Source organism: Myotis daubentonii, chromosome 1 (genome assembly GCF_963259705.1).
Source record: "Myotis daubentonii chromosome 1, mMyoDau2.1, whole genome shotgun sequence".
NCBI classification, from domain to species: Eukaryota; Metazoa; Chordata; class Mammalia; order Chiroptera; family Vespertilionidae; genus Myotis; species Myotis daubentonii.
In genome coordinates this window covers 3,136,041-3,156,210 of record NC_081840.1, presented here as the reverse complement: position 1 = coordinate 3,156,210, position 20,170 = coordinate 3,136,041, and the positions used below count along the sequence as shown (strand labels likewise).

At 57.6% G+C, this 20,170-nt stretch overlaps 1 protein-coding gene across 1 annotated transcript; it reads right to left on the bottom strand.

The window, feature by feature from the left end:
• Window positions 1-2,759: 2,759 nt before the first annotated feature.
• Window positions 2,760-9,510, bottom strand: BDKRB1 (bradykinin receptor B1). The gene is made up of 2 exons (XM_059686029.1): window positions 9,329-9,510; window positions 2,760-5,191 (listed from the first exon to the last, which is right to left on the bottom strand). Exon 2 carries the CDS (start codon window positions 5,179-5,181, stop codon window positions 4,114-4,116), a length of 1,068 nt encoding a protein of 355 aa, XP_059542012.1. The 5' UTR covers window positions 5,182-5,191; window positions 9,329-9,510; the 3' UTR covers window positions 2,760-4,113.
• Between the last annotated feature and the right edge of the window lie 10,660 nt (window positions 9,511-20,170).

Here is a 20,170-nt window from a genome sequence, read left to right as displayed (position 1 = left end):
GACCCTGGAGTGAGGGATGAGGACCCCGGAGTGAGGGATGAGGACTCTGGAGTGAGGGATGAGGACCCTGGAGTGAGGGATGAGGACCCCGGAGTGAGGGATGAGGACTCTGGAGTGAGGGATGGAGACCCTGGAGTGAGGGATGGAGACCCTGGAGTGAGGGATGAGGACCCCGGAGTGAGGGATGAGGACCAGGGCTCTGCGGACACTGTTTCCCACCTGAGTTCTGACCTGAGGCCAACAGGAGTCCGCCTGACCCCCGCGGCCCGTAGGGACCGTTCACCTCTGTGCCTTGGCCGTATCCTTCCAGCCTTTGATTTCACCGGCTGAGAACTTGGGTCCGGCCCAGGCCCGCGCGCCACCTCCTCTGCTCCCCCGGCCTTCTCGAACCCCTCCCTGGCGGACTCTGTCACCCACGATTACACAGCACAGCCTTACTGAGAAGTCATCTCTTCTTATCGCCCCGCTGCTAGCGGTGAGTTCATGGCGCGGGTGCCGAAGAGGCGCCTGGGACCCTGGGTGCAGCCCCGCAGTTTGCTGGGACACCTCCAGGGACCGGGAGCCCACCGTCCCCCAGCTCCCTCCCGGGACGGCACTCCGGGGTTCTCTGGGGGCATCTCCGCGTGTCAGAAAGCTCTCCCTCACACTAAGCCGGGTGCGTTTCTCTGGATTTTCCCCCTTGGATGGCATTCCGAGCCTCTTCCAGCTCAGAGGAGACCACCTGCTCCGCATCAAGCCCGTGACTCATCTCCGGTGAACACGAGACTGTCCATTGCAACACCCGGGAGTCTCCCCACTGGGACGGGGGGCGGAGGGGGGGCTTGGTGCTGCTCACGCCCGTGACCGATGGGGGGTGGATGTGGGGAGCGGCGGGCAGCTGTGGGCTCACATGACGGGCTGAGAGGAAATGGGAGCCCACGTGGGTGCTGGAGCCGGGCTGCGGGGAGACGCTGCTCACTGCTCCCTCCGCCAGGTGCCAGCTCCCAGGGGGCACATCCACCAGGCCCAGGGGGACTCAAATATTAATCTCTCCCACGGCACCGATCCTTTTAACCAAAGCAAGAACTCCCCCTCTGCACATGAATGACTGCCTTCCCCAGAGAATGGGGTCAGAATCCTTGCTGCTGCGAGGTGGGGTGGGGTGCGGGGCCGCTGCTGGGCTTTGGTGATGTCACTGCGTCCCATAAATCAGCTGCCTGGCTCCTCGGAGACCAGGTGGCAGGCTGCTGCCGAACCACAGCTCTGAGCAATGCTCTGGCTCCCCAGCCAGCGCGCGCGGCCGGCATGGGGGGGTGCTCTTGGCAACCCCAGAAGGGGTTTTTGTAAACCACAAGAGCAATGCGGCGGCGAGGAAGGAGGAAAGAGGTCACGTCAGGGTCAGCTCACGCAGGGCAGGGGAGAGACTGGGCGTGACTGTCCCTTCCCAGCCCTCTCTTCTGCCTCCTCTTCCTGCCTGTTCTGGCCACTTTGCGGCAGGGTCACTGTCACTGGATTTCATCCCGGGCATTGGGGGCAAGCAAGCCAGGTGACGGCAGCTACCGCCCCTGGGGAGGGGGCTGTGGCCAGTGAAAGGGTGCCTGTCCTGTTGGCAGGGGCACAGCTACTCAGTGCCCACTGCTGGTGCCCTGGAGGCCACCTGCAAGAGGACCAGGCGCTGTGTGCCCAGCCCCGACCAAGCGCTCAGCACAAAGTAGATGCTCAGCAAATATCAGCTAAGCGGATGGATGATGTAAAACCACCTCAGCTCCCAGCTCTGTAATGGCCCCTGGGGCTGGGTTCAGCTGGGCGGCTCTTCCGCGGGGCTGGCTGGGTTGACTCAGGCGCCTGTGGTCCACGGCCATCAGCTGGTGGGTCTGCTTCTAGGGGTCGAGCGGGAGGGCGCAGCAGACTCTGTTACTAGATCTTCCAAATGTTCAAGGGAGGTCTGAAATCTGGATTCTGCCGGGAAATTTTAATATCGCTGACCAACTCAGAAACATTTCTTTCCAACGCCGTGAGGTCCAAATTGAACGTGTGCGCAGGCTGGACCCTGCCTGTGGGCCTACCCCGGGCCGTCTGGACCAGCTGTGCTCTCCAGGGAGCCCGTGGGGCTGGAGCGCTGACCCAGAGATTGTCACCTGGTGGCCCCGCCCCTGCCACCTCACAGACCCCATGAACGGGCCCCAGGAACACTGCCTCCTTTCCATGTCTCGCATGAATCTGGGTCTTTGCGGCTCTCCCGTGAGGACTGGCCCTTCCCAGTCACCCCGCCTCCCTGGAGACTGACCTTGGCCCCTGGCCTGTGGCTCTCTCCTCACCAGGTCTTTCCAGCCTCCTACCTGCCTGCAGGGCGCCAGTGGACACCCATCCCCCACCTTTCCCTTCCTTACCTGCCATGTCTCCAATGACGTTCTCCTTCCCCCCACCCCACCCACCCAACGCCATGGCCACACTTGGTCCCTGTCGCCTGCTGGGATGGCTCCACCTTGGAGGGTTCCGTGCAGACATTCTTCCTCTGTGGCCACAGCCTCCTATTTTTCTCGCTCCATCACCTAGGTCCTAGGTGCTCCCACTACCCCTGCTTTTCAACCATGTTAGCTTCGCTCTGCTTCCCTCACCTCCTAAGGTCCATTTCCTTCCCTCATCCAGCTGTTCTGCATAGGCTCACCCCAGCAGCCTTGAGCTACAGCCTTCCCCCTGGAAAAACCTCTTCTGAGTCAGCCAAGGGACGACACAATACTCCTCATGTACCCTGCACAACACTAAGCTACATGGGTATCACCTCACTCATTTTAGATGCTCTACTCCTATTGATATAACCCAAGAGCCATCCGTGCAAACTAAATTCATGGCTTCTAGCTTCAGCTGGGCCCTCAAAGCCCCTGGGACACCCTGCTTCCCTCTCTGCCCTTGGCCATTGTAGGGCCCCCCAACATCTCCACTCTCCTCCAACCTGCAATCCCTCTACCACTGCCTCATACTACACCTCCTGTCATCCTTCTCCCTCCTGACTATGAACTTGCCTGCCTCTGGGTCTGGCTTGTTTCTTCTACCTGGACCACTCCTCTCGGCGTGTATGTCCCTTCCTCTGGGAAACCTCTCCAACGCCCCTCGCAGGCACCCGGCTGGACACCTTCTCTGTGTTCTCAGCGGACCTTCTCTTGCCCCAATGACACTCTCCACGAGCCTCTTGAAGGCAGACTTTCAGGTTCACCACTGGGTCTCGTAGCAAGAAGAACGCCGATGCATGGAGCTCAATAAACACTCTTTCAGGCGTAGCCCACGCTGTTCTACCGGGTGTCTCGGCTAGGCCTCCACCGGCCCTTCTCCCCTCTCCACGTACCCAGGCCTGCCCTTTGTGCATCTCGGCTCACAGTTCTCTCATCACAACATCCTTCTGACAACCCTCAGGAGAAACCCTCCCCTGCCCCTCTGGGGACTCGGGGTGCGGGTCTGCGTGTGCGCCCGTGCACTCTCCTTCTCTTTATCACACCGTAACTATGTGCATCGGTGGGAGCGCCTGAGAACAGCTGTCCAGCTATAGCATCTCTGCACTCCTAGTGGTCTCCCTAGAAAACGGTGGGAATGCAGTAAGAGATCCTTATTGGAAACTTGTGTTCATTTCCTGTTGCTGCTGGAACAAATGATCACAGACTTCTCGACTTAAAACAACACACATTTATTATGTCATGTGTCTGGAGGCCAGACATCCAACATCAGTCGCACGGGGCCATGGAAGGGAGGTCTGCAGAGCTGCGTCCTTCCCAGGCTCCAGGGAGAATCCGTTCCCTTGCCTGCTCCTGCCTCTAGAGGGCGCCGTCAGCCCTTGGCTTGCGGCCCCTTCCATGTGTTGCCCCAACCTCTGGCTTCTGTTGTGACATTGCCTTCTGTGACTCTTCCGCTTCCCTTTCAAAGGACCTTCGTGGTTACCTCGGGCCACCCCCATAATCCAGGGCCATCGCCCCATCTCAAGACCCTTCGTTGAGTTGCATCTGCAAAGTCCCTGTTACCATAAAAGCATTCACAGGGCCCAGGGGCTGCAGCCCTGGTTACGTGGGGCCACCGTCAGCCTAGGGCAACAGCGGCTCTCGTGTCCGTCGCGTCTGCAGCCACGCCTCTCCGCTCCCGGCCGCCTTAATTCCGCCAGAAGAGCTGGAGGATTTCTTTCCTCTGGGACGAGGACATGGCCGTCAGACTCCCCGGGGTGCACTTCTTATAGAGCTCCCACACCTTGGTCCTGAAAAGCTGCCCCACAAAGACGTAGATGACCGGGTTCAGGCAGCTGTTGATGAACGCGAAGAAGTTGGCCCACTGCAGGCCCAGGTCAGTGACGTTCTCCCAGAAGCAGCCGCGGATGGCCCGCACCTGGACCAGAAACTCCAGGAAGGCGAAGGAGTGGTAGGGGGCCCAGCAGACCAGGAAGGCGGCCACCAGCGTGAGGATCAGCGCCGTGGGCTTGCCCTCCCCGGGGCCCCCGCAGCGCGCGCCCCCGGCCATGACCGCCGCCCGCCCGCGCAGGGAGGCCAGGATGTGGTAGTTGAAGAAGACGATGGCGGCCAGCGGCAGGAGGAAGCCCACCACGTTCAGCTCCACCATCCTCGCCAAGTGCCAGGCCTCGTGGGGCAGCAGCAGCACGCAGGCCGACACGTTCAGTTCCGGGACAACCTTGACGGAGCGGAGCAGGAAGGTGGGGACGCTCAGGAGGCCCCCCACGGCCCAGATGAGCAGGCAGGTGACCTGGGCCAGCCGCCGCTGCCGCCGCCTCCGGCTGGTCATGGGGTGCACCAGCAGGCAGTAGCGGTCCCGGCTGATGGCCACCACCAGGAAGATGCTGATGAACAAATTGGCCTTGATCACGCCGTTGACCACGCGGCAGAGGGCGGCCCCGAACGGCCAGTGGAATTGGTGCCAGATGTTCTCGGCCCAGAAGGGCAGGCCCAAGACAAACACCAGGTCCGAGGCGGCCAGGTTGGCCAGGTAGATTTCGGCCGCGGTGAGACGCCGCCGGGGCAGGAGGAGGACGGACAGCACGAAGAGGTTGCCCAGCAGCCCGCAGCAGCAGACGGCGACGATGAAGGTTGGCAGCACCCTGTGCAGCAGGTCCCAGGCCTCCTGGGCATCGTCCTCGCAGGAGGTGGCGTTGGGAGGCAGGAGCTGGCTCTGGTTCATGGGCTGGAGCGCCAGGAGGGCCCGGGATGCCATCCACAGTGACCTGCAATGCACGGCACGGAGCTGACGCGGGAGCCTCCACTGCAGCTCCCGGCTGCAGCCAGCTGGCCAGGGTTTTGGAAAATAACGTTTCACGGCCACGTGGCCACACCCACGCGTTCACTTATTGTGTGACAGCAGAGACTGCGTGGCCCGTGGCGCTGAACCCTGATCAGCTGTTCCCTTAACAGGAATAGCTTGCCAACTCCTGGGAGAAAGGAAAGGACCAGGGCTTTGAGACCCAAGTCCAAATCCTGGCACAAGCCCTGGGTGTGGGCCACGTAGACCCACTGACTTTTTCTCTTTCTTTTTGAAAACCAGAGCTCACTGTATCCTGCCCAGCACGGTTGCCTGGCATGGAGGAGGCACTCGACAGAAGGTGGCCGTTAGTCTTATTAGCAACCATGTTGTTGTTATTTGCCGCCAAACAAACACTTAATGAGCTTCTACTTTGTGCCGGCACTTTGCCGGGTGCTGGGGATTCAGGGAACAGGACAGAGCGGCCCCCGGCCCGAAGGTGCTCACGGTCTAGACCAGGGGTGGGCAAACTTTTTGACTCGAGGTCCACAATGGGTTCTTAAACTGGACCGGAGGGCCGGGACAAAAGCATGGATGGAGTGTTTGTGTGAACTAATATAAATTCAAAGTAAACATCATGACATAAAAGGGTACGGTCTTTTTTTTTTTTTTTTAGTTTTATTCATTTCAAACGGGCCGGATGCGGCCCGCGGGCCGTAGTTTGCCCACGGCTGGTCTAGACGCAGAGATGGAGAGGGCCAATAACGGTGTGCCTATTGAATAAACATGTCCGTGGGGATGATGGTGAGATGGGGGTCAGAGTCTGGATACATTTCGAATTGGATATCGGCTGTGAGAGGAGGAGACGTTGGGTCTGAGCACCTGGAGATACAAAGCTCATCAACTGGAATGGAGCGGCCAGCGTGTGGCTGGGGAGGCTTTTCGGGGGGGAGGGGGGGGGGAGGGGAGCAATCAGGAGTTCCCTGCTGGGCATGTTAGGGTTGGGATGTGTGTCGGACATCTAGTGAGGATGCCCAGGGGGCGACTGGATACACAAGACCGGTAGGTGTTCAGAGACCAGGCCTGAGGTAACAGGACACAATTGGGAGCTGTAATCTCATAGGTGGTATTTAAAGCCACAGGACTGGATGGCTTAACAGAAATTTAAGGACAGGCCCAGCCGGCGTGGCTCAATGGTTGAGCGTTGACCTACGAACCAGGAGGTCACGGTTCAATTCCCCAGTCAGGGCACATGCCCAGTTTGTGGTCTCGATCCCCAGTGTGGGGCATGCAGGAGGCAGCCAATGGATGTCTCTCTCTCATCGATATTTCTATCTCTGTCTCCCTCTCCCTTCCTTTCTCTCTAAAATCAATAAAAACATATTAAAAAAAATAGTTGGTCAACTGCAACTGTCATCCAATGCTTTCATCCGGCTCGTGGAATCAAAACAAAATTTCAGAAGCTCATTCTGGAGAAAACTTGGGGGGTGCTAGTCTAAGGCCAGTTAGCACTGTTCACACTGGAGGTAAAGGGGCCGTCTTCTGTGATGCTCGCACACACGCACGTTTGGGTGGGCACAGGGTCACAGGAACACTGCTGTTCTCGCTAACACGAGAGAGCGATGAAACACATGGACCCGGAGCAGGCCGTGGCGCGCGCACACTAGCTGTCCCTGCACACCAGTGCGCTTTGATATGGTACCCCGGTAAGAGGGGTGGGAGGGGACACCATTTACACCATTTTAAAGCATAGCGCCTGGGCTGCAGACTTTCTGTGAAGTCGATGGTGGGTTTGAAGAGAAACACAACACGCGTGTTCTTTCCCGCTGCCCGTCCTCAGTTAGTGTGAGGAGACGTGGAGGCGAAGAGCCCTGCCATGTTATTAGGCTGGTTGTTCCAGCGGATCTCTAAGTGGCTGCATTTCATTCCAAATTGACTGGAAATCTCTAATCGAGGCACTCAACAAACGCTATGCCCAAGCACCCGCTCTTAGGGCTTTCAGCAGATGGCCGTTCTTGGAAACAATTCTTTTAGGTAGAAAATAATTAAAATTGTGTTTTGCTGAAAGAGCAAGGGAGGAAGTGATCAAATTAAGTGATAAGAGCCCAAATGACACACAAGATTTAATTTTAAAATCCCGTAATCAAATTCTGTAACGAGCTTTGGAACATCTCCACTTGTAGGGCAGAGTTCTGGCAATGGGATCAATTCGGATGCTACACAGAAAAGAGATGAAATTGAGAAAGTCTGTGATTTGTGGCATCCAAATTCGACAAAGCATTCAAAATGATAAATCGTATTTGAAGAGTTTCCTGTGGTAAATCTATTTGTTGAAGAAAGGAACTCTGAACTAAGGCATACAGGCAGCTCCCAGTGACCACATCTGGGCTGAAATCTATATATATATAAGCCCAGCGACCATACAGCGGAACAACCAGAATGACCGGTCAACCAGTGACGACGTAGCGCTGGTCCCTCCGGGCACAGCAGCCTCTGCTCCCCACAGGCGGGCGGCCGGTGCTGTCGCAGGAGGCTGGAAGGTTCCACGAGACCCTCTGCGGCTCCTCCTGACGCTGGAGCAGGTCAGGGATGCCCTGGGACCCTGAGGCCCTGAATTCCGGGAGCGGGGATCCCCGAGGGCCTGGGGCTCGGGACTCTCCCTTGTCGGCAGCCTTGGCGCCTCACCGCCAAGAGTGTAAGAAGGACCCGCAGAAAGGGGGTGAGTCATGATGGAGGCCGAGAGCCCAGGGACGTGTCTCCTTAGCTCCTCTCCCTTTCCTTCTCCAGGGATCCTTGGCCATGCGGGAGGGGATCCACCTCCCCTCTGAAGTGGGGGTGCCTGGGCAGGAAAGGATGGCTCTTGGCGGACAGCAAGGGGCCTGGCTCCCGTGTCCTCCTCGGAGACCCCAAGGTCAGTGAGAGGCAGAAGCTGCCCAGGCACCGGGGGACCCCAGGATGAGCTGGGGTGTGGGCCTGAAGGGGCGGCAGAGTGATGGCCCCCAAAGAGGCCTACACCCCAGTCCCTGGCACCTGTAGGGACGTTGTTACCTTACGTGGCCACAGGGACTTTGCAGATGGTTATGTTCAGGGCCTAAGGGCCTAAGGGCTTATCGCTAACGGGGTTGATCTTACCAGCCGCTGCCTGCGTTTACAGAAAGTTGGCCAGAGAGGAGAGAATTCCTTCCCCGGCTCTTAGTTCCAGCTCTGATATTCGTCTGGCACATAGTAGGTGTTCGGTAAACAGCAGCTATTGCTCTCGTTAGTAACATTTGATCCCATTTGAAAAACGCAAAGGTGAGTCTACTCAAGACGCCACGTGTACTTTCTAGAGCAGTGGCTCTCAGCCTCCTGGCCCTTTAAAAATACAGTTCCTCATGCTGTGACCCAACCATAAAATTATTTTCGTTGCTACTTCATAACCGTAATGTTGCTACTGTTATGAATCGCAGTGTAAATATCCGATAGGCAGGATGGTCTTAGGCGACCCCTGTGAAAGGGTCGTTCGACCGCCAAAGGGGTCGCGACCCACAGGTTGAGAACCGCTGTTGGGACTTTGTGGATTCTGCACATTTCTGACGTTGGCACATGGCGCTCTGGGACTTTCTTCAACAATCTCGTGCTCTTCGCGTGAATGGCAGCGTCACAGTGAGGGGATGGTAAGGCACTAGGTATGTTAAAGGATGGCCGCCCCGCCCCATAATAACATGCCGTTTTCAAACCACAAACAACCCAGCCTGTGTGGCCCTTATGAAATCTTGTAAGTGACCCTGAGGGACCAGGACTTGCAGGCGGGAAGGGGCCATCGTCCACGCGGGGCTCCAAAGGCCGTGGGCAGGCCCCTCGACGACCTGGGCAGAGAGAGCGGCCAGCACCTCCTGGTGGTCCCCCTCCTCCTCCCCATCCTCTGGCAGAGCAGCTAAAACCCAGAATAGGCCTGGAATACAAGCCTCTCACATTGACTTAGATATACATGGTTTCAAAAATATATATACATGCTTACAGAAAGCTGAAAATCCTGCCAATATTTAGCTGTAAAAGGACGATTTTTTTCTCTCTCTGAGAGAGATGGGTCTCCTCCTACATGTCACTCTCGGAGGGAAAAGAAAGCCGGGCCTTTACTCACTCAGGAAGGGAGCCGGAGCGCGACTTGGGCTGAGTTTTCCGACGGGACGGCGACAGCTGCCTCCGGAGGTGTTGTCTGTCCTGGGAAGCGCTGAGAAACGGGGTGGCCTGACTTATATAACCTCTGCTCCATCGATGACGTCATTGGAGGGGTTGCCGAAAAAGTAAGTGTTTCAGACGGGGGGGGGGGAGAGGGGGGGGAAGCAAGCTGTGGTTTTGAAAGAAAAATTGCTTTGCACTTTTTCTGGGAGCTGGCGAGAGATGATTCACCTTCCTCTCTCTCCTCACCTCCGGCCCCCGGGCGGCCGCCACCCTGCCGACAAAGGGCGCACTGGCCAACTGCCCTCAGCTGGCGCAGGGGATGGAGTCCGCAATATCGTAACCACTGTGCCTGGTGCCAACTCATAGGGCGCCCGCTCGGGAAGGCACACGCATGGCTAAGCACTATATTCGCCTGGATTACTGGATGTCAGCTGTGACTGAAACACAAATTAAAAACACTTTTAGCTCTGTCTAACCGGTTTGGCTCAGTGGATAGAGCGTCAGCCTGCGGACTGAAAGGTCCCAGGTTCGATTCCGGTCAAGGGCATGTACCTGGGTTGCAGGCACATCCCCAGTAGGAGGTGTGCAGGAGGCAGCTGATCCATGTTTCTCTCTCACTGATGTTTCTAACTCTCTATCCCTCTCCCTTCCTCTCTGTAAAAAATCAATAAAATCTATTTAAAAACCCCCCACACTTTTAAAAAGGCAAGGACACCACGCTCCCAAAACACAAACCACCCCACACGCTGGCGTCCCTGAGTGCCCGAGAGCCTCAGGCACCCGCGGACGCTGAGGGCCGGGCTCTGCAGCGGCTTTGGTGGGTGCCGCTGGAAAGTCCCCGCTGGGATTTGGGTCTTGTGGGATCCAGGGCCAGGAATCCGTCAGTGCGGACCCCGTTAAACAAACAGCGAGCCAGGAACGGGCTGACTCATGCCGGGTTGAGCAAGATTAGATGTGCTTTCCCTGAGCCTCCTGGCAGCCGTGAGGGCTGCTCTGGGAGAGGCTGCATCCATCCTTCAAGTTGAGCTACTCAAGGCCTCGTGTCCGGGGCAGGAAGACATTTCTGGCTGTTTTTGAGGGCCAAGCCTTGAGATCCTTTAACTGAACCCCTTCTCTTTTGGCTCCTAAAGAGTAAGACGTTTCATCTGGCCGGTGTGGCTCAGGGGTTGAGCATCGACCCATGAAGCAGGAGGTCACGGTTCCATTCCTGGTCAGGGCACATGCCCAGGTTGCGGGCTTGATCCCCAGTGGGGGGCGTGCAGGAGGCAGCCAATCAATTATTCTCTCTCTCCCTTCCTCTCTGAAGTCAATAAAATCTACACTAATAAAAGAGAAACATGCAAATTGGTGTCACTCCGCTACACCCACCAGCCAATCAGATGAGTATGCAAATTAACCCAACAAAGATGGCGGTTAATTTGCATACGCAGGCGTGGAGCAAAGACTGAAGGCTCAGGCTGGAGTGAAGACTGAAGACTGAAGACTGAAGCCTCGCTGCGGCCTCAGCAGAGAAGCCAAGCCTCGAGAACCAAAGGCCTGGGTCCCGGGTGCCAGGGGGAAACTGGTGCCAGCAGCCAGAAGAAGGAAGGCCTATTGCACGAATCTTCGTGCACCGGGCTTCTAGTATATACATAAAACTGGAGGCCCGGTGCACAAAATTTGTGCAGGGGGTGGGGGGGTCCCTTCAGCCCAGCCTGCACCCTCTCCAATCCAGGACCCCTTGGGGGATGTGCGACTGGGGATTGGGCTTAAACCGGCAGTTAGACATCCCTCTCACAATCTGGGATCGCTAGCTCCTAACTGCTCACCTGCCTGCCTGCCTGATCACCCATAACTCCCCCCCCACCCCCGCCCCACTGGCCTGGTTGTCCCAAACTCCCCCCCCCCTTGCTGGCCTGGTCATCCCCAACTGCCCCCCCTGCCGGCCTGGTCCCCCCCTAACTGTCCGGAAGGAAGTTGGACATCAGGAAGATGTCTGGTCGACCTGGTCTAATTAGGATATTACCCTTTTATTAGTATAGATAAGCTCACTTTGAAAAAAACAAAGAGTAAGACATTTCAAGCTTCCTCCCTCACGCAGAAGGCATCCACACCAGGGCTTCCAGAGAGGTGATGCCCCCAAATCTCAGGTCCCCGTCCCCCACCCCAACACCTGGTCCTGACTCCCGGACCCTCGATTTGCACTGTTGGTGTCACTGTGAACCCAACATGCCTGGAGCAGAAAAGGTCCCCTTTGTCCCAGAATCTGGCCTTCTCCTGGGGGTTCCCTTTTCTGACACCCCCCTGGGGGCAGATTATACTTTTGGATTTTCTAGCCATTTTCTCCTGTTTCTGGACATTGGGGGTGGGGGGTGGGGGTGGGCGGGACTTCAAGGATCCGCAGCACATGTGATTGATTTAGGAAGGAAACTGGGACCTATCTTTGCAGAATCAGGAGCGACCTGGGACTTCTGTGGTCACACAGATATTCGGCGAGTGCCAGCCGTCCTTTTGGAGCTGATTTTAAGCAGAGAAAGTTCCTGAACCCCGGGATTTTCTAGTCAGCACTGCAGGCTGGGGTCCTGCCAGCCAGCCCCCTGCCTCCTGCAGAAGGCGGTGGGCTTTTCCGTCTTCGATGTGAGTTTACACTGGACAGGATGGGGAGGTGCTGCTCTCAGGCCGTGTCTCCTCCCAGGCACATACTCCCCGGTGGACGGGGAGGCTGCCAGGAGGGCTGGGGTGCAGGGCTGGGCTGGGCTTTGCTCCCCGGGAGGCCAGCCTGTGAGCAAGGCAGGCGGGTGGGCGGGGCTGTCGGTGCCCACGTGCCCCTGGCCAGCGGCTGAGTAAGCCGGTCTTGGGGAAATGACTGTGTGGCCGCCTTGCCAAGGCCGTGGGGGCCCCACCCGTGGGAGGAATGGAAAGTAACGTCGATGAGTAAGGGCATGGACGCTCCCACTGTTGCTCACTGGGTGCGAAATGGGAAACAGACCTTGTCGGGGGCAGGAGCGGGGAGCTGGAACCTGAATTCTGGGGGCTGAGGGACCACAGCCCCCTGTCCGTGAGGGACAACAGTGACTGAAGTCCCCTGGGCGCTGGGGACTTGGGGGAAAGCGTGTGAGGAGACACATCAGCTCAGAGGCGGTTATGAGGCAGGAAGGGGGCTGGGGGGACCCAGGGATGCTGTCCAGAAAGGAGGGCGCCCTGCCAGCTGGGTGGGGCAGGCCAGCTGCTTGGGATTGTTCTTAATGTGAAGACTTGGGGCTCGGGCAGCCTGGGTCCCCCAGGCATGGCTGCTCGGACTGTGCCTGCCTCAGGCTGTGCTCGATGTACGTTCAAGGGAAGGTGAGCTGGAGTTTGAAGAACTTGGGGACACACGGGTCGCAGTCCCCGTGGTGACATGCGGGGTCCAGGGGGCCATTTCTCTGCAGGATTAGGGCTTCACTCTCCTTTCGGCCCAGCTGGTGCCCTTTCACCTGTCCGGCCTTCCTTCCTCTCTTAGGTTCTAGACCAGGGGTGGGCAAACTTTTTGACTCGAGGGCCACAATGGGTTCTTAAACTGGACCGGAGGCCGGAACAAAAGCATGGATGGAGTGTTTGTGTGAACGAATATAAATTCAAAGTAAACATCATTACATAAAAGGGTACGGTCTTTTTTTTCAATAATTTTATTCATTTCAAACGGGCCGGATGCGGCCCGTGGGCCGTAGTTTGCCCACGGCTGTTCTAGACGCTCACATACAAGTGGGTCTGCACAGGGCTCCAGCCCCCTCTCCCCGCTTTCTTTATCTTTACCTGAGGACATTTTCCCACTGATTTTCAGAGAGAGTGGAAGAGAGAGGGAAAGACGAATGACGGAGAGAAACATCGATGGAGAGAAACACATCGATTGTCTGCCTCCTGCACAAGGCCCGACCAGGGCCAGGGTGGGAGAGGAGCCTGCAACCAAGGTACGTGCCCTTGACCGGAATTGAACCCAGGACCCTTCGATCCATAGGCCGATGCTCTATCCACTGAGCCAAACTGGCCAGGGCCCCATCCTTGCTTTGTGACTTCCCCTCAGTCTGTCCTTGTGCTGGATTAATATTCCAGAAGCTCCTGGGTTTTGCCACTTCACAGGACAATGGCAAATTCCCAGACTCCTCCACGGCCCTGCTGTCACCCCCAGAGCCAGTGTCCTCTGCTCCGGCCAAGAGGGTAGCTCCCTGGCTCCCAAGGCATCCGCACCTGCCCTCCCGAGAGCGTTGGCTAGAAACAACCTGCCTGCTCGTCTCCCCGCCGGGTGCCCACCCCCCACACCCGTCCCGCAGGCCGTGCCCCTCTGCTCCTCGGAGCTCAGGTCCCTGGCATCCCTCTATCCTGCGAACACGAGGGAGCACCTGCGTGGGCCAGGGGAGGGCTGGGTGCCAGGGGGGCAGGGAGGGAGGCTCGGAGTCGCCCGGGGCTGCGCACGCTCTGGTGCCCAGGCAGGGGAGCCAGCACACATTTGCAGCCGAGTGTGCAAAGGTCACCGTGGAAGAGCAGGCACGGAGGGGCAGGCCAGGCTGGGCGAGAGTGAGGCGCCAAGACGTGAGGGGATAAACATAAAATCCTAAGGAAGCTTTCACTGAGCCTGACACCTGCCATCTGTAGGGGACAGTGGCGACCCGAGTGTGACCTGGGCATGCAGGCGGCGGCGGGCGCTGCCCTGCGGCATCGCGGCGTTCACTGCCAGACGGGCTCTGGGTGCCTTCTCGGCTGGGCCCGGGCTGCTGAGGACAGGCGGGTTCCAGCCTCTGACCCCACGGGGGCCGTGCTTTGGAAGCTGAAGGCTTTCTCGCCGGGCAGTGGCCTCACCAGACCCTCCTCTTAGGGAAGTGATGAGCTAACAGAGCCGGGGGCCAGGGCAGGGGGGTCAGTTCCAGCCGCAAGCCAGGCCTTCTTGAGAGGCAGGTGTGGAGAGAGGGAGCCGGCCTGTCTGTAAGACACCGGAGAGCCTGACGGTGTGGCTCAGGGGCTGAGCGTCTCCCTATGATCCAGATCACAGTTCAATTCCTGGTCAGGGCACGTGCCCGGGGTTGTGGACTTAATCCCCAATGGGGATCATGCAGGAGGCAGCCAATCAATGATTCTCTATCATCACTGATGTTTCTATCCCTCTCCCTCTCCCTTCCTCTCTGAAATCAACTATATATACCCTATATAATAAAAGCCTAATATGCTAAGCATCTTCCATTCAACCAATCAAAGGGTAATATGCTAATGATATGCAAAGGTTGCTCAACCGCTCGCTATGATGTGCACTGACCACCAGGGGGCAGACAGTAAACTGGTTGACCAGTCGCTATGATGTGCACAGACCACCAGGGGGCAGATGCTCCGACCAGTAGGTTAGCTTGCTGCTGGGGTCCAGCAGATCAGGACTGGGGAAGACAGGGCCAGACATGCCCTGGAGCCCTCCCGTGGTCCCTCCCCAGTCACCCGCCCGATGGACCCTGATTGGGACTGGGCGAGATTGTCCTGCTCAACCCAGATTGCTGGCCAGGCAGAGACCCCCCACCGGTGCACGAATATATATATATATATGGCACTCGGAGAGAGGCAGTCCTGGGAGTACTCTGACCCTCGGCTTCCTCACCTGGGCACCGGCCCTGCCTGCTGTGAGCCGCTGTGGAGATAAGTCCGTGTGTGGACCATCACCATCAGGGCTCGCAGAGGTTCCTAGGACAGCAGGAGCCTGTGTGTGATGAGGTAGCCTTTCCCAGTTTGATGCCTCTCTCTGTGCAGTCTGGCGCACGTGGCCCCGTGGAAAACCTCTTACTAATTTTCTCAGAGGCCTCATTGGCCCTGCATACAGCAAAAATGGAGGGGAGGACTAAAGTTAGTTTTCCTTGGAAACAGCAGCTCACAGATGGAGCTGCTACGCCTTCTCTTGAGGGTAAGTCACATTGGTGCCGTAAGTCACATTGGTGCCCGAAGTCACATTGGTGCCGTAAGTCACATTGGTGCCCGAAGTCACATTGGTGCCGTAAGTCACATTGGTGCCCTAAGTCACATTGGTGCCGTAAGTCACATTGGTGCCCGTAAGTCACATTGGTGCCCTAAGTCACATTGGTGCCGTAAGTCACATTGGTGCCCGTAAGTCACATTGGTGCCTGTAAGTCACATTGGTGCCGTAAGTCACATTGGTGCCGTAAGTCACATTGGTGCCTGTAAGTCACATCGGTGCCCGAAGTCACATTGGTGCCCAGGATCGGGAGTGCGGCCGCGAGCGCAGGGCTGGGCCCAGGGAGCTGAACACGCTCATGATGATGTCCGCCGTTTCTTGGAGATTCCAAAGCAGGAATCTGCTGGTCTGGCCTGGACGTCACAGTGGGCAGGTCTAGGCCGCAGAGCCACCTCGCCAGGGTTTAAATCCATCACAGCGTTTCCTTCCACCTCGTGGATCCCTAGTTTCCTAACCTTCTCAGAGTGGGAGTCACAGGAGATCTGGGAGCTGTGGCCGGGCCGGGCCAGCAGCCAGCACTGGACCCCACGAGACAGCGGTGGGGTCAGCGGGAGGGGTGACGCCGCCCTCTGCTGTGGGCAGGCCTGGAGAGAGGAAGCAGGCGCATTGCTGGCCCCTGGGGGGGGCCCCGCGGTGACTCACGTGGAGGGAGCCGGCTCGCCAGGCCTTCTAGAAACAGCCTCCCGAGGTGGGCTGGGGCTGCTGTCGGAAGGCAGGAGCTGGGCCTGTGGCCTCCTCCGAACCCCTCTGAGTCTCCCCGAATCGGCCTGGCTCGCCGGCCTGGGGAGGAAGAGAGAAGGGCAGCCGGCCCAGAGTCGGAGATGGGCAGTAAGCCCCCGGCCTGTGGTGCAGCCTCCCAGAGCCTGGCGGCCCCTGACGGGCCAGGTGACCTCGGAGAGGCCGTATGGCTCCTCCTGAAACCATCCTCCGCAGCTCTGTAGGACGCCCCTCCCTCCCTCCCAGGAAGTCGTGGGCCCGCTGGCAGGTCTGGCCGTCAGGGACCTGAGGGAGCACTGGGCCCCTCTCCACTGGGAGAAGGGCAACGTTGGGGGGTGAGGGGGGGGCATGCACCTGAGACTAGTAACACACCCCATGGTCTCAAAGGGCCACGTGGGGAGGCTTGAAACCACAGGCATTCACTCTCCGAGCCCAGAGGCCAAAGTCCACAGTCAAGGTGGGCAGGGCGGCCCCTCCTGGCGGCCCTGAGGGCGGCTCCGTTCCCTGCCTCTCCTCCAGCTTCCGGGGCTCCAGCAGCCCTTGTCTTTTGGCTTGGACAATCTCCCCCCGTGTCTCTGTGTGCCTCCCCTCTTCTAATAAGGACCCCAGTCATTGGATTTGGGGTCCACCTTAATCCAGTGTGGCCGCAGCTCAGCTTAATTACTTCTGCCAAGACCTTGTTCCCAAATAAGGGCTCATCCTGAAGTGGGGGGTGCTGGGGTGGGGGGAGGGAGGGAGCAGAATTCAACCCGTGAGAACACTCTATCTCACTTTCTCTTCGTGACACCCAGATCCTCATTGTACAGGCAAGACACCAGGAGCTGAGAGAAGTTAACTGGCCTCGTGCCAATCCCCACAGCCAGGACCAGCGGAGCTGGGGTGAGAGCCGGCACCTGGCCCCAGCCCAGGGCAGCCAGGCATGTTGGTGTTGCCTTGAGAGTTCACAGAGCCCCCTCTCCAGAGCCATCTGCTCCGGGTGAGATAGGCATTCGTAGTGTGTTATCTGCCCATTTTACAGATGAGGAAACTGAGGCCAAAGACCAGGGGAAGGTGAGTCATGTGGTTGGCCAAGGTCACGCGGTGAGTAGGTGGCCTGGGAAGGACTCAAGGCCTGGCCTCCAGGGCTCTTCCCCTGCCGCTGAACATTGCTTCTCGGTCATCTCGGTGTACGCCGGAGGGAAGAAGCCAGACACAGAAAGGGAGTGATTCCAGCTTCGTGCACCGTCCAGAACAGGCGAAGCTGGAGACAGAGGAGGCGGTGGGGAGGGAGGAATGGAGTGGCTGCGGAAGGCTGTGGGGTCTCGCCTGAGGAGACGGATGTGTCCTGGAGCGAGACAGCCCTGTGAATCCTCAACGCCGCCGGCCAACTCCCCCGCTTATGACTCGTTGCGCCATGAAGCGGCTTTCAAATATCTCGGCGTGGGGGTGCCGCGGCCTCCTGGGAGGTGGTTCTGGGGGAAGCAAGCGCTCACGCTCACCAGGCCCGGGGGATGCCAAGTCCGCCTGTCGGGGTGCAAGCAGCCGAAAGGCACCTGGAGCGCTTCCTCAGAGGTTCCCACCCCTCCGGTAAGGCACAGCCTCTGAGAGCAGGCGGGTCCCAGGGCACCCTCGCTGGGCCTGAGTGATCGTGGGGGTCAAGACTGAAAGAGCTGAGCTGAGGGTGAGACATTCTGATGGGCCCCTTTCACTGCAGCCAAAATCCACGAACAAACCATTAGCCGCTCAAGCATGGCTCTTGCTAAACCACGACTTCCTTGCTCACCCCTGACCCCCACATCCTCCCGGGGCGGCACGAGGCCAGAGCTGTGTGAGTCTCTGCAGCGGGCTCAGGGATTGAGTAACAGGAGATAGGGGAGCACACTGCTGGGGTGACGCATAGAGACGTCACCTCTCAAATCCCAGAGGCTGCGCCAAGGGGCTTCGTGATTGGACGGTAGCCACCGTGGCTCGCTAGTTCCCGTCGGGTCACCTGTGTTCAGTCTGCACCTCTGCCCAGGCCTCGCTGGCTCCAGCGGGGCAGACCCGGGAGCTGGGCCCATTTTCGGTTCTGAGTCCACCGGAGGCCCACCTGGGCTTCTCCCATCGTGCCAGCCTCCTGGGGCCAAGGAGGGGCCAGAGTCGCGGGCCGTCCATGTTGCCTGGCTGGGGTGGGGGAGGTGAGAGGGAGGCCCTCCCTGCCCATTTCCACCTGCTCAGATCCCCTGGCACAGCTCCCTCTGGGCTGGTTTCCCTTGAGAAAGGCTTGTGGCTGGGAACAAAGTCCCTTGATGAGTGGGCTCCCTGGGGCCCTTGTGGGCAACTTTCTCCAAACCCAAGGCTGACGCTGAGGGTGCAGCTGGCGGGAAGTGGGGGCACCGGGAGCGGATTGGAATCTCTGTCGGACTCTGTCCAGACATTTGTGTCCAATGTGGCTGGAGGGTAGAGCATGAGCCAGGAAGCAGAGAGAGGGAAAGACACAGGCAGGGCTCCACTCCTGGCAGCTCTTGCAAACCACGTTGTGGCTGTGGAACTCTATCTCAAGAGAAGTGGAGCATACGGAAGGGTTTCCTGTTAGAGGGTGCCATTGCCACCCTCACCATCATCTTCATCATCTTCATCATCGCATCACCATTATCACCACTATCACCTTCACCATCATCGCCATTATCACCATCACCATCACCATTATTATCAATATCACCTTCACCATCATCATCGCTATCACCATCACCATAATTACCATCACCATCATCACCATCACCGTCACATCAATATCACCATCACCATCATCACTGCTATCATCATCATCATCTTCACCATAATCACCACTATCACCATCATCATTGTCATCACCATCACCACTACCACCATTACCATCACCGTCATCACCACTATCACCATATCACCATCACCATCATCACCATCGTCATCACCATCATGACAGCTCACACATGTTGAGTGCCAACTCTGTACCAGGCAGGGTGCCAAACACTTTCATACACTAATTCTGTTAGCAGTTCTTTGAGGTAGATGCCATTATTACCATGCCCATTTTACAGATGCAAATGTAGACTCAGAAAGGATGAGTGAGATACCCAAGACCACACAGCAAATCAGAGCCAGAGCCAGACCAGAACTGGAATCCAGGTCTGCCTGGTCCCAAAGCCTTAGCTCCTGAACGCGGCCTTTTACAGTGAAAGCCGCTCTTCCGTAATATTTGCATTCTTCAAGGATGTTATTGGCTGAGGAGCAGAGACTGAGAATTGGGAGATGGGGGTGGCTAACATTGGAGGTGGGGAGACACATAGAGATGATGACTAGACATAGAAAAAGAAGATGTCTCAGGAAACAGGTGGGGTCTGAGATCTACTAGGTGAAAGGGATGAAGGAGGGGGCCTTCCCCGAAGACCCCAGGTTTCTGGCATGGGTAGAGGGGTGGATGTGTAGACGGGGCAGTGCTGTTCTGTAGACACAGAATGCAGGTTTCACTTAATGAATGAGTGAAAGAATGAATACATGAATATGAAGAGGTCCCAAATGGAATAGATAATGAGTTCCCCATCACTGGGAGTATGCAAGTAGTGGCTAGGCAACTGTTTAACCTGGACAATGTAAAGGACACTCCTGATGTGACAGGGAGATCAAATGAAAGGCAACTGTATATATAAAAGCCTAAGCGAATGTTATGACCGGCTGACCGGCCGGTAGCTATGATGTGCACTGACCACCAGGGGGCAGATGCTCAATGCAGGAGCTGCCCCCAGGTGGTCAGTGCACTTCCACAGCCAACCTCCCACGGCCAGCCAACCTCTCACAGTCCCTCCCGCGACCGACTGTCCCCAATCGGCCCCGATCGTCAGCAAGGCTGAGGGACCCCACCTGTGCACAAATTCATGCACCAGGCCTCTAGAATATTATAAATATATAATAATACAATACATACAAAAATTTATATAATATGTGTTACATGCATGAACGCTGGAGTCACTGCATCTCTGTGATTCTGGGGCCTTGCGGGCCCCACACACACCTGGTGGGAGCTTGGTAATGAGTCACCAGCGCAGGAATGCAGGATGGGGCGAATATCCCAATCCCATTAGGGTTCCTTAACTTTCTACTTGAGTGTATTTCAGGAAGTACATT

Bases quoted from the DNA above. Each gene is read 5' to 3' on its own strand.
- BDKRB1 (XM_059686029.1), bottom strand. From the start codon at position 5,181: ATGGCATCCCGGGCCCTCCTGGCGCTCCAGCCCATGAACCAGAGCCAG.